Source organism: Crocuta crocuta, unplaced genomic scaffold, assembly GCF_008692635.1.
Source record: "Crocuta crocuta isolate KB4526 unplaced genomic scaffold, BGI_CrCroc_1.0 scaffold299, whole genome shotgun sequence".
Taxonomy (NCBI): domain Eukaryota; kingdom Metazoa; phylum Chordata; class Mammalia; order Carnivora; family Hyaenidae; genus Crocuta; species Crocuta crocuta.
The window spans coordinates 2,649,940-2,664,376 of NW_027532747.1; the positions used below are offsets into that span (position 1 = coordinate 2,649,940).

At 63.8% G+C, this 14,437-nt stretch overlaps 2 protein-coding genes across 5 annotated transcripts in view; one reads left to right on the top strand and one right to left on the bottom strand.

The window, feature by feature from the left end:
• The window catches only part of DEGS2 (delta 4-desaturase, sphingolipid 2), a 20,409-nt gene extending 7,045 nt beyond the window's left edge, over nt 1-13,364 (top strand). The window contains exons 2-5 of the mRNA XM_077780980.1: nt 8,771-9,513; nt 11,183-11,325; nt 11,635-11,889; nt 13,181-13,364. Coding sequence (XP_077637106.1) covers nt 8,771-9,513; nt 11,183-11,325; nt 11,635-11,889; nt 13,181-13,364 — 1,325 coding nt within the window. The remainder of the gene's footprint in view (nt 1-8,770; nt 9,514-11,182; nt 11,326-11,634; nt 11,890-13,180) is intronic.
• Nucleotides 13,238-14,437, bottom strand: part of EVL (Enah/Vasp-like) — a 103,788-nt gene continuing 102,588 nt past the window's right edge. For all 4 annotated transcript variants that reach the window (XM_077780983.1, XM_077780982.1, XM_077780981.1 and 1 more), the window contains one exon: nt 13,238-13,696. In XM_077780983.1, the coding sequence (XP_077637109.1) occupies nt 13,659-13,696 (38 nt within the window). In that variant the 3' untranslated portion in view covers nt 13,238-13,658. The remainder of the gene's footprint in view (nt 13,697-14,437) is intronic.

Sequence of the window (14,437 nt, forward strand, 5' to 3'; positions counted from 1 at the left end):
CACCACCAGGCCTTTGCCCCTCCTGTAACTCTGTAGGCGTCTGTGGGCTTTTGAGGGCTTCCGTGGAGCCTTTGAGGGCAAGGCTGACCCCCACCCCCCATTGTTTCCTCGGGCCTGGCCCTCAGCGCTGCCCAGACAGGACCAGACGGGCACCTGCACGGCGCTTTGGTGCAGCCAGCACAAAGGCTGCTGGGAAGGCCCTCGGTTTCCCTCCGTCCAGCGCTGCCAGGGACCTGTGAGCTCTTCACCTGCAGTCTCCTCCTCCATCCTCGCCAGCAAGGGAGCTGGGGGACCCCCCCCCCCAAGGAACAGGCACTTCAAAGCTGATTAGTGAGGCTGAGGATTCTTCCTTGAGCTCACTGTCCTGCACGCCTTTTCCCACTGGAGTGGCCCTTGTTTATGATTCCTGGGGGTGTCGTGTGTTACTTACAGTGACCCACACTTGCTACGTGTCAAAGCACCTTACCCTTCCCTACCCTTCCCTACCCTTCCCCTTCCCTTCCTCTCTCTTTCTCTCCCTTCCCCTTTCCCCCTCTTTCCCTTCCCTGTCCTGTCTCTGCCTTCCTGACATTGATGCTCTCTACGTGTTAAGTCGCTTGGGTGGTGACACAGCCAGTCAGGGCCTGGGCCTCTCCTTCCTGGCCCCGGGGCCCCGAGGACACAGCCTCTGTCTCTGGCAGATGACTCGCGAGCAGGTGCCAGCTCCCATTTCCAGCCTCCGCACCAGGGCATGTGGCCCGGCCTCCCCCGCTCCCTCACTCCTTGCTTGTTAATTTGTACCAGCTTTTATGAGATGTGATTTACATGTCATAAATTCCTTCATTTGAAAGGCACAGGCCAGTGACTTGACTGAAGTTGTGTAATCCACTTTGGGAGTGTTTTCATTGCCTGGAAGGTGCCGTCCCTCTCAAGTTCTTGCATCCAGATCTTGTGTTTCAGATTTCTGCCCTGATGTCACAGACGGTGGATGTGTATGCGTGTGTCCATCTTTTGGGACCCAGTACATACATGCCCGAGAAGGGCCGTGCCCCAGGCCGAAGCCCTCCCGTGGCCGCGCCGGGGCCTGGCCGCCACAGGCCTTCAGCAAGTATTTGTTGATGAACAAAGGCAGGTTTCGCGAGAGGCTGAGAGCACTCGGGGCCACTTTCCACGTTTTCTGTGTCACACCGGGTCCCCACAGTGCCTTCCACGCTGACCAGACAGGGTGGGGCCTGCCTCCTGGCACTGAAAGGGGCAGGAGGTGGGGGGTCACTGAGGGAAGGCCTCGGGCCAGGGCTGTGAGAGGAAGCGGTTTAGGAAGGAGGGGATTAAGAGGGCTTTAAGGACCTTTGTTGGGAGGGGAGTCAGGTTACCCGCCGCAGGTGGGGAGTGAGGGAAAGAGCTCTGGGCACCTGGGTAGAAGGCTGGTGGGCAGCATGAGTTGCTGTGTGCCATGGAATGTTCTAGGCAATGAGAACATTCGGTGATGAGAGGTGATGACAGGGACCTTCCCTATGGCGTCGAGACCGCCACGCGGTGCTGTTCGGCCTCCTTGGGGAGGTGGTAGGGATACGCAGTCCCGGGTGGTGCCGGGCCTGGCACGTGGAAGGGTCCAGAGTGTGGGCGGGAAGAAGCCCCATGTGCTCCTGGGGGCCCTGCCCCAGGCCAGTGGTCAGCAGGGGCAGGAGGAGGGGCCCGGGCGGCCTTGGGACCTCCTTGGCCACCTCTGGAGGCTGAGGGCCCGTAGCCTCCCCCACCTGCCACCTCCTCTGGCCCGGCCCAGCGGGCGTTTCTCAGGAGAAGTGCGGGCTAGCCCGGTATCCATGGCGACACTGTTGCAGGGGGCCGGGGTGGGGGCCCTTTGGGTCCCACAGGCCCACCCTCCTTGCTCTCTGGGTCCTACGAACGCGTCTGCCATGCGTGTCGATCTGTGTAATGTGTGCAAGCCTCCTGAGCCAAGCTTCCCCACACCGGGTGACTTGGGGAACACCTCCACGTGCTCACAGCCCCAGCGCCGCCACATCCAGCGGCTTCGAGGTGGACAGTGAGAAGCAGGCCCCGGGGAGGGGGTGTGCCCGGGGGCACAGTGCTGTGGGGTGGCGCTGGGACCCAGGACTGTCTCTGGGCGCTTTGCCCTCACGGCCATACCCAGCCCTGGGGAAGTGCTCCCCAGGGCTGGGCACCTCACAGTGCTCTTTCTGGCTCTCTGGGTTGGCAGGGGTGGCTCTGGAAACTAGGCGTGTCCATCTCGGGGGTGGCCCTGCTTCCTCCTCTCTATGACATGGCGGGATGGCCCCTCCCAGGCAGGGTGGTGACGGCTGGGTCCGTGTGGGTCAGACTCCCTGCGTGGCGTGCCCACTGGTGTCCCGGCCCTCACCTGGGCCCCGCATGCATCCTGCAGGCCTGGAGTGGGAGTGCCCAGGCTGAGGCCTGGCACCGCCAGCCTCCTCCCCGGCCTCCTGGGACCTGGGACCCTCCTTTCCGCGGCAGGGCCGGGCGCCGGGACTTCTAACAATGACTGTTGCTCATGGCAGTCCCCAGAGCATTCTGGGACCTGGAAGCTCTGGAATTGAAAAGTTAGGTGTTTGCTCTTTTCCTTGAGTGAGGGTTGAGTTTTCCCGCGACGGGCAGGTGCAGAGCATCCCCGCTCCCAGGCTGGGGCCCAGCTCCCCGAGCGCGGTCTCTGAGCCCTCCGGTGTCTCGCCCCACCCCACCCCCACCTGTCCACTTTCAGCCGAGGCCCCTGGGCTCTGCCTTCTCCTTGATGGCTGCTGGGTGCCTCCTCCTTGCCCCGTGTCCAGGAAGTGCCTCCAGGCAGGCAGTGGAGGTGATGTGGGGCTTACGTGCTTGGCCCTTTGTAGGCATCACCCCTGCCCTGCCTGGAGTCCAGCTTGGACACCGGCCCCGTTTTTCCGGCTTCCAGCAGGACGGCGGGGCCCCGTGACCCTCCCGGCCTGGGTGCGCCGGGCCTGTTCTCACAGGTCAAAGCGGGCTGGGCCAGATCAGCCTCCAGGAGCGGCACCCGGGCCCCCACAGGTCAGAAGTAGGATGTTTTTATCCTCAGGTAGGAAAACCGCATTTAATAACAATAAAACAGCGCCCGGGGCCCCGAGCCATCGTCCCAGCCGCACGGCAGCCCAGGTCGGGGCATCACCCCCGTTTCTCAGATGTGGAGCCAAGGCTGGGGAGGGAGTGTGGCCACCTGGGCCGGGGGCAGGTGAGTTTTGGGGACACTGTCAGGTAAAGGAGAAGGGGCACCGGACTCCCTGGAGGTGAGCTCGCAGGGGTGGGTCCTCACAGGTCAACTCACTGCCTTTGTTCGACAGACGGGGCATCTGGTGCCCACCGTCCAAGGTCGCAGCGGCCTCCAAGGAAGGAGCCTGGAACGGGACTGGCCTGTTTGCTGGCCTCGGTCCCAGAGCCGGGGTCCTGGTCCCCAGTGTCCCAGAGCTTGCCAGGCTGCTCACCTGGTACAGGTGTGGCCTGCCCTACCCTCCTGGCCCATACTTGGCCTCCTTCCAAGGAGAAGCATGGGAACTAACCCCGTAGAAGCAGGTGGCCTTCCGCTCCTCGGGTGGCTCCCAGGTGCGCCGTGCTGGTGCAGGCGGGGCCCCTGGTTGCCCGGGGGGAGGGCTGGTGCCCACGGGCTGCCCCTGGTGAGAGGGAGGCTGGCGGAGCCCTGTGCCCTGTGGTCCCGACCTGATACCAGGTGTGCAAAGCTTAGGGGTGCTCTGCGCCGTGTCCCTGGCCCCAGGCTGTGGGTGAGCCTGTCCTGACGGCGGAGATGGCCAGCACTTCTGGGCCATCGTGAGAACATCTCTCCTTTCTCTGGCTTCACCCCGCTGTGCTGCTGCGTTCCCAGCACCCCACCCCCAGCCACATCTCCCCCTCCCCTCACTGATCTTCCCAGGAAATACAGGCCTACATTCGAAAGTGTCCCCTGTCACTCTGACCCCGTCTTGGGAGAGGAGCAAGCTTGGATGAGGCCTGCCCCCTGTCCCCACCTCTGCGTGGGGCCCACACGGCAGTCCCGGCTCCCAGGCTCGGGTCCTTTGGTCCTTGACCCGCCTGGTGGGACAGCCTGGGCGAGTGCAGTGCTGGCTTGTCCCCCTTGGCCGGGGCCGTGGGGCCCAGTGGGGCCTCAGGGGCAGGGCCGAGTGTGAGTGGCCAGGTGCCAGGGCAGAGGAGGGGGGACCCGGGGGGCTGGCCCAGCTGTGGGCGGGCTTCCTCGTCCCTGGTCTCGGTGCCGTGGGAGTTGCCTTGGGCCGTGGTGAGATTGCCACAAACCGGGGGGCTTCGAACACCCCACGCGTCCTCTTACAGTTCTGGAGGCCACGAGTCTGACTCAGGGCTCACCCGGCTGAAGTGGGGGTGTCCCAGGGCCTGGCTCCCTCTGGGGGGCTCTGCGGCAGAATCTGTTTCCAGGCCTTTCCGGCTTTGTAGGCACCTGTGCTCCTGGGCTCTCGGCCCCTCCTCTGCCTCCCCCTTCCCAACCAGCAGGGGCAGATGGTGCCCCCTGGGACCCCGTCTCCTGCCTGCTTACCCGCTGGTAGGGCCCTGGGATGACCCTGGGCCACTGGGTCACCCAGGGCAGTTCTCCTGTAGACGGTCAGTTCCCAGTAACCTGTGTCGTCGAAACTACTCACGGGTTCCGGGATGGATGTCTTTGGGGGGCCATCATTCTGTCCCCCGCCCCCTGTTGTGGTAGCTCCCTCCATCTTGTGAAGGGGCTCTCCCGGCTTGAGGTGGCAGGGCCTTCGCACCCCTGTCCTGAGCACCCTCTGGCCGCGTGCGCCCCGCGGGGCTTCTGCCCGAGTGGGGAGCCCAGTTGCCTCCCACACGCGGGCACAAGGTCAGCGGCTGTTAGGCGACGCGGGCTGGCCCCGGGGGTGCAGGCAGGTCCCCTGTGTCCCATTCGCGCAGCTGCAAGCCTCCGGCCGTGTGGGGTGACCTGCTTCCCAGGGCCGGCCTCCCTGGCGCACCCATCACCCCGACTCGAGGCTGGTGGGCGCGCCCGCCCTGGCCGGTCAGCCGGAGCTGCCCCGTGCCTTATCTGTTAGTTCTGCTAGTGACCCTGCCACACGTGGAGGCCTGTGGCCGAGCCAGCCCGGCCAGAGCTGGGGTTGTTGGGTTTTTTTTTAATGTTTGTTTATTCCTGAGAAAGAGTGCATGCGGGGGAGGGGCAGAGAGAGAGGGAGACACAGAATCCGCAGCAGCTCCAGGCTGTGAGCTGTCAGCACAGAGCCCGACATGGGGCTCGAACCCATGAACTGTGAGATCATGACCTGAGCCAAAGCCAGACGCTTAACTGACTGAGCCCCCCAGGCGTCCCCATTACAGGAAAGTTTTAAATCGAGGTACAGTTACACATGACACGATATTAGTGTCAGGCGTATGACACTAGGACCTGACATCTGTGTATCGCAACAGGGCCGCCATGGCCTAGCTCCTTAATATCCGTCACTGTCCGTACTTCTGATCACTTCTGTGGTTATGTTCCCGGATGAGAGAAGTTTTGGCCAGAACCTTTAAGATCGACTTTCGGGGGAGCCTGGGTGGCTCAGTCGGTTGAGCGTCCGACTTCGGCTCAGGTCATGATCTCACGGTTCGTGGGTTCAAGCCCTGCGTCGGGCTCTGTGCTGCCAGCTCAGAGCCTGGAGCCTGTTTCAGAGTCTGTCACTCCCTCTCTCTCTGACCCTCTCCTGCTCATGCTGTCTCTCTCTCTCAAAAATAAATAAAACATTAAAAAAAAAAAAGATCGACTTTCGAAGTGAGTTTCAAATCTACAGCACGGTGTTATTGACTACACTCGCCGTGCTGTGTATTAGACCCCCGGGACTTAACTGTGTTTTGACTGGAAGTTTTGTTCCGATGGCTGAGTAATATCCCACCGTGTGGCCGGACCCCGATTTGCTTACCCACTTGTGTTGGACCCGTGGGTTGTTTTCTGCTTTCAGACGCTGTGACTAGTTTGATGGACGCTGGTGTACAGGTCTCTGTGTCCCTGATTTAAATTCTTTGGGGTGCATACTTAGAAGCAACTTGCTGGGGGATCCGCTAAGCCTACCTTTAGCTTTTTGAGGAACCGCCCAACTGTCTTCCACAGCGCGCGCGCCATGTCGCGTTCCCACCAGCAGAGCACGAACGAGGGCTCCGGCTTGTCCGCACCCTCACCGACACTTGGTGTTCACTGGTTTTAGTGTGCCACCCTAGTGGGCGCGAAGTGCTATCTCACTGGTGGCTCTGGTTTGCATTTCCCTGTGGCTGACGCAGAGCGTCTTCTCACGTGCTCATCGGCCAGCTGCACGGCTCAGGGGAGACGTCTGTTCAGGTTGTTCGCCCGTTTTATTTTTTATTTTTTTTTTTAAAATGTTTTATTTATTTTTAGGAGAGAGAGAGAGAGACAGCGTGAGCAGGGGAGGGTCAGAGAGAGAGGGAGTCACAGACTGAAACAGGCTCCAGGCTCTGAGCTGGCAGTCAGCACAGAGCCCGACGCGGGGCCGGAACCCACGAACCGTGAGATCGTGACCTAAGCGAAAGTCGGACGCTTAACCGACTAAGCCACCCAGGTGCCCCATGTTCGCCCGTTTTAAATCAGGTTGTCTGCCTTTGTTGCTGAGTTGTAGGAGCTCTTTATATATATTGTGGATATTCAACCCTCATCCAGAGCGAGGGTCTGAACCTGCTCCAAATGCCGCTCTCCCCCACCCCTGGGATGCCGTGGCCGCTGTGTTCCCGTTGGGTGGAGCTGAGGTTTGTCACCTGTCGCCTGCCTTGCCTACTTGTTCCGAGTTCTGCTTTTTTTTTTTTTTTTAATGTTTTATTTATTTCTAGGAGAGACAGAGAGAGACAGCGTGAGCAGGGGAGGGTCAGAGAGAGAGGGAGTCACAGACTGAAACAGGCTCCAGGCTCCGAGCTGGCAGTCAGCACAGAGCCCGACGCGGGGCTCGAACCCATGAACTGCGAGATCATGACCTAAGCGAAAGTCGGACGCTTAACCGACTAAGCCACCCAGGCGCCCCCTGAGTTCTGCTTTTACACTGGTGCTGTGACCACGGTCCTGCGCGGTCCTTGGCCGAGCTTCAGGGAGAGAGGTCCCGGGATCAGAGGGTCCAGGTGGCTTTGCGGGGCTTGGAGGCCTGGGGGACTGTCACTGTCCGAGAAGCGTGGTGGCCCCTGAGTGCAGGGTCAGGGCAGCTGGTGTAAGTGCTGCCTCGGGGGGACTCTGTTGGCCTCTGGGCAGAGGCGGCCCGAGGTTCTAGCACTTGGGAACCCAACGCCCCCAGCGTATCAAGCAGAGGGGGGCTGTTTGCTGGAGCCAGGATCCTTCTGTGGGGACAGCCAGCCTGTGAAGCGCGTCACACCCTTGCCATCACACACTGGGACGCTGAGGTCCAGAGAGGGTGGGAACGCACCTCTGGCCACACAGCAACATCAAGACTGTCGCCAAGACGGGCTTGTAGCATGGCCGCTTGGGCAGGAGGGTTTTGAGCCTGGGTCTCCCTTCTGACTGGGGCCGAACCCCTTTGCTCCTATCGCTGTGTTTCTCTTTGCAGACTCCCAGGGACGGGCAGCTCACCACCTCTGAAGCAGCCTGTTCCACCGCGGGGTGGCTCTGACAGAAAGTTCTGTGGGCTGGGAGGAGGGTGGAGGGGCCTGGCCACGGGGGCCTCGGGCGGCTGAGCTGAGCTGTCACGTTCTTCCCTTCTGGGCACAAAAGGGAAGTGACTTCCTGGGTCAGTTGGAGGAACGGGCTGGGCAGGATTTGCTCTTGGTCTGGCCAGTTCCAGTGGGGACCCAGCCTCCGCCGTGGTCCTGGGGACCTATTTGGGTGCCAGCCTTTGGAGGGTGAGCCTGAGGCTGCCAGGAGACTGGCACAGGCCGTCCCGAGTGTGCCTGGGATAAACCCGCGTCGTTACTGGCCTCCGAGGGCCCGTCTGCTGTGCCCTGGGAACCGGGGGACAGAGCAGACCTGAGGAGCACCTGTCACGCTGAGCATGTGGTGACCACTGGTGCTGTCCCTCCCCATCCCTGCAGACAGCGCCAGACTCCTTACCCCCTCCCACAGAGCAGCCAGGGAGGTTTCTAGAAGGCATTCTCCCCCTCTTCTCCCCTCCTGCCCCCCACTCCTGTCCTGTGTGCCGGGTCCGGCTGCTTGTTGGCTGGAGCGCCCTCCCCGGCTTGGCCCCCCTCCTCTCTGTCATTGTCTTTTTCTTTCCTGTAGAACAAAATACAGAGAAGTACCAAAGCTTCTATAACAAACACCCCCCACCCCAAACGCACGCACTCACCATTTTATCATGTTTCCTTCAGATCTTGTGTAGGAACCAAAACACGAAACACGGAGACAAAGCCAGAGCCCTCTGCGCCCCCTCCCCTGCGCCCTCTGGGGCTCCCGATGAGTCTGGGCTCCGTGTGCACCCTGTCCCTGGGGCCTCACCGAAGTACCCCCCCCCCACAACCCTCCCCCAGCACGCAGTGGGCTGTGCAGCTCGCTCTCAGGCGGGCAGCAGAGCCCCCACCCCGGACCTCCCGTGGGAGCCCCCAGGTAGTAGGGGCGGCAGGTCCGCTGCCTCTGCGGCCCCAACGGGCCAGGCTGATCCTAGGTGCGCGGACGCAGGGCCTCGCCTTCGGGTGACCCCCCTCCTCCCCCAGTGGCTGCCTGCGGCTTAGTTGCTGGTGGAAGGAGGGAGGGAGGGATGGAAGGTGGCGGCGACGGAGGGGAGGGGAGGCCGAGCCGCGTGGCTGCCCGCCCTCACCGCCTTCCTTCTCTCCTGGCCTCTACCCGCAGCCAAGTACCCGGCCATCAAGGCCCTGATGCGGCCCGACCCCCGCCTCAAGTGGACGGTGCTGGGGCTGGTGCTGGCGCAGCTGCTGGCCTGCTGGCTGGTGCGGGGCCTGGAGTGGCGCTGGCTGCTCTTCTGGGCCTACGCCTTCGGCGGCTGCGTCAACCACTCGCTGACGCTCGCCATCCACGACATCTCGCACAACGCCGCCTTCGGCACGGGCCGCGCCGCCCACAACCGCTGGCTCGCCGTGTTCGCCAACCTGCCGGTGGGGGTGCCCTACGCCGCCTCCTTCAAGAAGTACCACGTGGACCACCACCGCTACCTGGGCGGCGACGGGCTGGACGTGGACGTGCCCACGCGCTTCGAGGGCTGGCTCTTTTGCACGCCGGCCCGCAAGCTGCTCTGGCTGGCGCTGCAGCCCTTCTTCTACTCGCTGCGGCCGCTCTGCGTGCACCCCAAGGCCGTGACCCGCATGGAGGTGATGAACGCGCTGGTGCAGCTGGCCGCCGACGCCGCCCTCTTCGCCCTCTGGGGGCTCAAGCCCGTGGCCTACCTGCTGGCCAGCTCGCTGCTGGGCCTGGGCCTGCACCCCATCTCGGGCCACTTCGTGGCCGAGCACTACATGTTCCTCAGGGGCCACGAGACCTACTCCTACTACGGGCCCCTCAACTGGATCACCTTCAACGTGGGCTACCACATGGAGCATCACGACTTCCCCAGCATCCCCGGCTGCAACCTGCCCCTGGTAAGGGCGTCCTGGGGNGGGTGGGGCAGGGAGGCGGGGGCTGGGAATGGGCTGGCTCTCACATGGCGCGCAAGAGGCGGCACGGTATAGACGAGTGCCCGGCTGCTGAATGAAGGGGTGAATTCGGGGAGGCCGGGGGCTCCAGGGGCATTTTGTGGTTTAGGCCGCTTGGTTTACGGAAGACCTGTTAGAACGCAGCTACATCCACGGTTTCCAGGCTGTATGCCCTCCAGCAGGCCACTCGCCCTCTCTGTGCCTCAGCTTCCTCTTCCTTAAATAGGGGGGCACAGCCCCACTGCATGTGCCACACCCCCGTTCCCGGCCCCTGCCTCCCTCCCTCATCTCTGCTCACTTCTTATCACCGCTCTGTGAGCCTCTGGAGCGCCGTCTTCGCACAGAGAGGACGGGGTGGGCTTTGCCCTTTGGGACCCAAGTGGCTTGGCCTGAGCTGCTTCCTCTGCCTTGGGAGCCTGGGAATTTCTGAAGTGGGGGAGGGGAGGGTAGGGGGTAGGGGGTAGGGAGTTTGGGTCTGTGCTGGGGGTTAGAAAGAGCTGAGGTGACGCGGGCGCAGTGGCTGGAGGGAGGCATCGGCGGTGAGTACGTCGGAGTGTTTGGGTCCGTGTGTGCGTCTGTGCCGCCACGTGTCCACGTGTTTGTGCGTGTGCTTATGTGTGAGCACTTGGCTGGGCGCGCAGGTGTTTGTGTTGACAGTCTGTGTCCAGCCCTGGCCGTGCTGACCCCCTCCCACACCCCCCCTTCCTGCTGACGCGGGCGAGTCAGCGCCTGTGTGCCAGGCACCGTGGCCCCTTGTCCCTTCAGCCTGACCGCAAGCCGTGCTGCGAGTGTCTCCATTCCCCGTCGTCTGCGTTTCACACACGGGGCCCAGGCACAGACAGGGCAGGTCCCTGCCTCGGGAAGTAGCAGGGCCAGAACCTGGACCCAAGGTGGTCGCGGAAACACGTGGGGTTTGGTAGCTGTGAGCCTTTACTTCTCCCCGGGTCAGGCTCCCTGCGCATGCCCCATGCGGGTCGCCTGGGCTCTCAGGCCGGGTCTTCAGCTATAGAGCAGGCCTTGAGCACGGGGCGGGAAGGGCATCCCCTGAGGTTGGCGGGCGGTGGAGTGGTGTATGTCCATGCTAGCGCTCAGGCTGGCCGTGCTTCCTGGAGGAGGAGGGCTGAGGGTGTCCAGGCAGAGGGGGCAGGCGGCTAGAGGGAGAGTTGCGTAATACGCACTTGGGAAATGGGAAACACCGGCTGGGAGGAAGGCAGGTGATGGAGGGGGCCCTGGTGGGAGCGAGGTCGGAGGGTTTGGGGGCCAGGAGGGATGCTGGGCACGAACGCGGCTCAGCCGAACTCCAGCCAGGCTTCATCTCAGAACCCCGCAGGCGCTTGAGGGAATGAGAGCTGCCCACCTGGGGCTCCTGGGGCAGAAACTGGGCATGGGCTCCGCGGAGGGGAGGGGGTGCAGTTTTAACCACTCACCTCCCACTGGGGCGGGGGCAGGTGTCAGCCAGCGGCCCCTCCACATCAGGCAGCACTCTGGCTGAGCTAGACAGGGGTGCCCTGGACAGCGACAGGGTGTGTGCACACGTGTGCACACGTGTGTGCATGTGTGTGGCAGAGAGCACGCGCCAGGCCGTAACCTCTGACCCCGCTCGCCCTCTCTGCAGGTGCGGAAGATCGCGCCCGAGTACTACGACCACCTGCCGCAGCACCACTCGTGGGTGAAGGTGCTCTGGGACTTCGTGCTTGAGGACTCCCTGGGGCCTTACGCCCGCGTGAAGCGGACGTACAAGCTGGCAGAGGAGCGACTGTGAGCCCGGAGCGCACGACCCCGCGNAGCCCCCAGTCCCAGAGCCCATGGGGCTGCATCTGGCTCCTGCACCCTGACTGCGCTCTTGTTCCCCCCAAACCTGGGACCGCGTTGGGCCACAGCGGGCACAGCCTGCGGCCTGGAGAAGCGTGGTCTGCACGTGCACCGTCGGCCCAGGCCGGGCCCTCCTCTTCTGGGCCTCGGGGAGGGAGGCGGCCCTGCCCTGCGTACTCTGCGCCCGGCCTCCGTGGGGCTGATGTCCCTGGTGCTCCCAGGCCCTAAATTCAGTTCAGTGTTTTGTCTTCACAGCCGCAGATTGTGCTTCCCGGGGCCGGTCGTGCCTCTAGCCCGGCCTCAGACTGAGCCCCCTTGGCTGCACCCTGCCAGCCTTGCGCCAGCGGGTCTCCTTCCTGGCCGTCCCAGGCCGCGCCCCATGGGCCCCCCACCCCTGGGGACTGCGGCTGCTCCACACCTTGTGCTTGGGCGGCACTCCTGCGGGTTCCGCGTGGGGGTCTGCGTGGCCCCGAGGCCCCTCATGGGACACCGTCCCTGTCTCCAGCCTGGGTGAGTACTGCGGACACTGTCCCGAGCTGTGCTCCTGCCACACCTCGAGGCTTTGGCCTGAAGGAAGCCCTCCCTGACCCCAGAGGTTTTTGCCTGGACAGGGTGGGGTCTCCCTGACCAGCTCCCCAAGGACTTGAGGTCTTCCTTCATAAATGGGTGCCGTAGGCCAGATGCGCACAGGGTAGACGCGCGGCAGGATGGACGGGCGGATGCCCGAGAACTACGGCCCGAGGGAAGCTGGCTGGGGTCCCTGGTGATGGCCCTTTTCTTACTGGTGGGCGCATGGCTGGGGCCTAGGGAAGCAGGTTGCTCATTAGCCCCTTGGCCCTGGGGGGCTGCAGGGGGTAGGGTCTGGGTCTCCCAGAGGCTGGCAGGCAGTAGCAAGGGGTGCTGTAAGGCTGGGGAGGCTGAGGATCAGCCCCCCCATGGGTGTCACGGGGCTGTGGCAGCTGCCCCAGGAGAGGGAGGGCGGGGGGGAGGGCATGTTGCAGCCCCCCGTGCCTGAGACCTGGCCGGCGCCGAGCGCTAACTTCCTGCCCAGGGCTGGGGGTGGCCTGCTGTGCCAGGCACCCCTGTCTGAGAATGGTGACACCGAAATGGCCCTGGGAAGAGGCCCGGGTGCAGGGGCTGTTGTGGGAGGAAGTGCGGCTTGGCGGGCGCACTTTGAGCCCGGACAGGGGCCCCTCCCTGTGCAAACAGGTCGGCCAGGGCCAGGTGAGCACCGCGCCTCCCGAGGCCGGCCTGGGGGCTCCTCAGGCTCTGCCAGCACCCTGTCTACAGAGCTGTCTCAAGGAGGACGTTGCTGTCACCAGCCACCTGCTATGCCCCAGACCCTAGACAACAGGATGCCTGGGGGCGGCTGCTGGGAGATGGGGCGTCGGCTCTCCTGACGGGACCCTCCTGCCCCCGTCTGTAGGGCTGCTGGGAACACGCGAGGAGATTTGGGGGGGGGGGGTTGTTCAGAGCCTGGCCAGAAAACAGTCCCCAGTCATCAGTCAGACGGGGGGCCCTGTCTCCTCCCCTCCCACCGCGGCCCTCGGAGGGTGGCTGGGCGCATCCGTGAGATGGTCCAGGATTCCTAGGCCTGCCCGCTGCCTGGGGTCAGACCCTCTCCGGCTCCAAAGGGGAACATTTGTGGCCTGAGAAGTGCTGGGCTCTGCCTCGGGTGGGCCAGGGGTGGTCCTTGCTGAGCCCAAGCCACCACCCCTGTGGGCAGGGACCACCTGCCGAGGCCACCTCCTCTCGCTCATCGGCTCCCGGCCACTTTTGGGGCCCCCTCCCCTGGAAGCAGCGGCCTCCTCCAGGAGCGGCCTGGAGCCGGCGTGAGAGAGCGAGCCGGAGCCAGGGGTGTGGACAGTAAGCGTTTATTAGCACGTGGACACAGACACCGCGGTGCGTGGACAGACTTCAACCACCACGACGCTGGGGGCCGTCACCTAGGAGAAAACTCGGAAACCACCTACGGAAGCGTGTGATCTGGGGAGTCCTCTATAAACCAAAAGAAATGGACGCTTAAATAGGCAAATATAAAATACAAAACAAGGCGAGTAGACCGGTGCTCTGTGTCAGGTAGAATCTAAAAAAATCCGGAACTTGAACTCGTTTCCTCATTTTAATATTTTATCACACGGTATAACACTTGCGACCGGAGCACCTCCCAGCGTGGTGAGCGCCTGCGTGCGCCGGGGGCCCAGGGCCGGGCTCCTCGCTGTCCCCCGCCGGCAGGTGGCCTGGGGTGTCTCGGGCGGCGGCGGCAGGGGCCGAGGGCACTATGAGGTGCTGATCCCGCTTAGCTCCTGCCTGATGGCTGAGGGACAGGACGGACAGGCTCAGGCGCAGCAGTGACGAGCCCTGCCCGATTCCCTGCAGGGCCCTGTGCCCACTCCCCGCGGGAGGTCCTTTCCGGTGTGTGCCCTGCTCTCCCGAGAGCCTCACCCGGGCTCCCAGAGGTCGCGAGGCACAGCTAGAGGTCAAGAGGGGCAGCAGACTCTGTACAGACTTTGGGGTGATGACAAAGCCCCCCCTCCAAGGGGGAGGACGAGCTGTGGTGGGGATGGGGGGCTTGACCTGCCTGGGAGCGGGGGAGGGGGCCTGGGCCAGCAGGAGCCCTGGGCAGTTCCGGGCAGGTGGGCACTGGGTCCTGCTCCGAGGTCCCGGGTGCTGCTCCTGGCAGCGGCAGCAGAAAGGGCCTGGCCCTGAGCAGGGTGGAAGGCACCTACCGCCTCTTGTGTGTCAGGCCCAGCTTCCTCCTGCCCCCCCCCCCCCCCCCCTCCCCCCCCCCCTCCCCGCCTCCCCTCCCCTCTGCCCCAGCCAGAAGCCCCTCCTCACTGTTCCTCCAATGGGCCAGGCAGGGCCCTGCCGCAGGGCCTTTGCACTGGCCGCCCCCTCCTCCACCTGCAGTAGGACCCTTTCCAGGGCTGGCGCAGTCCTCGTCCTTCGTCCTTCGCAACTCCACCCAAACGCCACCTCCTCGGAGAGACCTCGGTTGGCCCTCGTCTCTGTCTAAAATAGCCCGCCAGGCTCCTCTCTTGCTCCCCTCCCTCCCCGC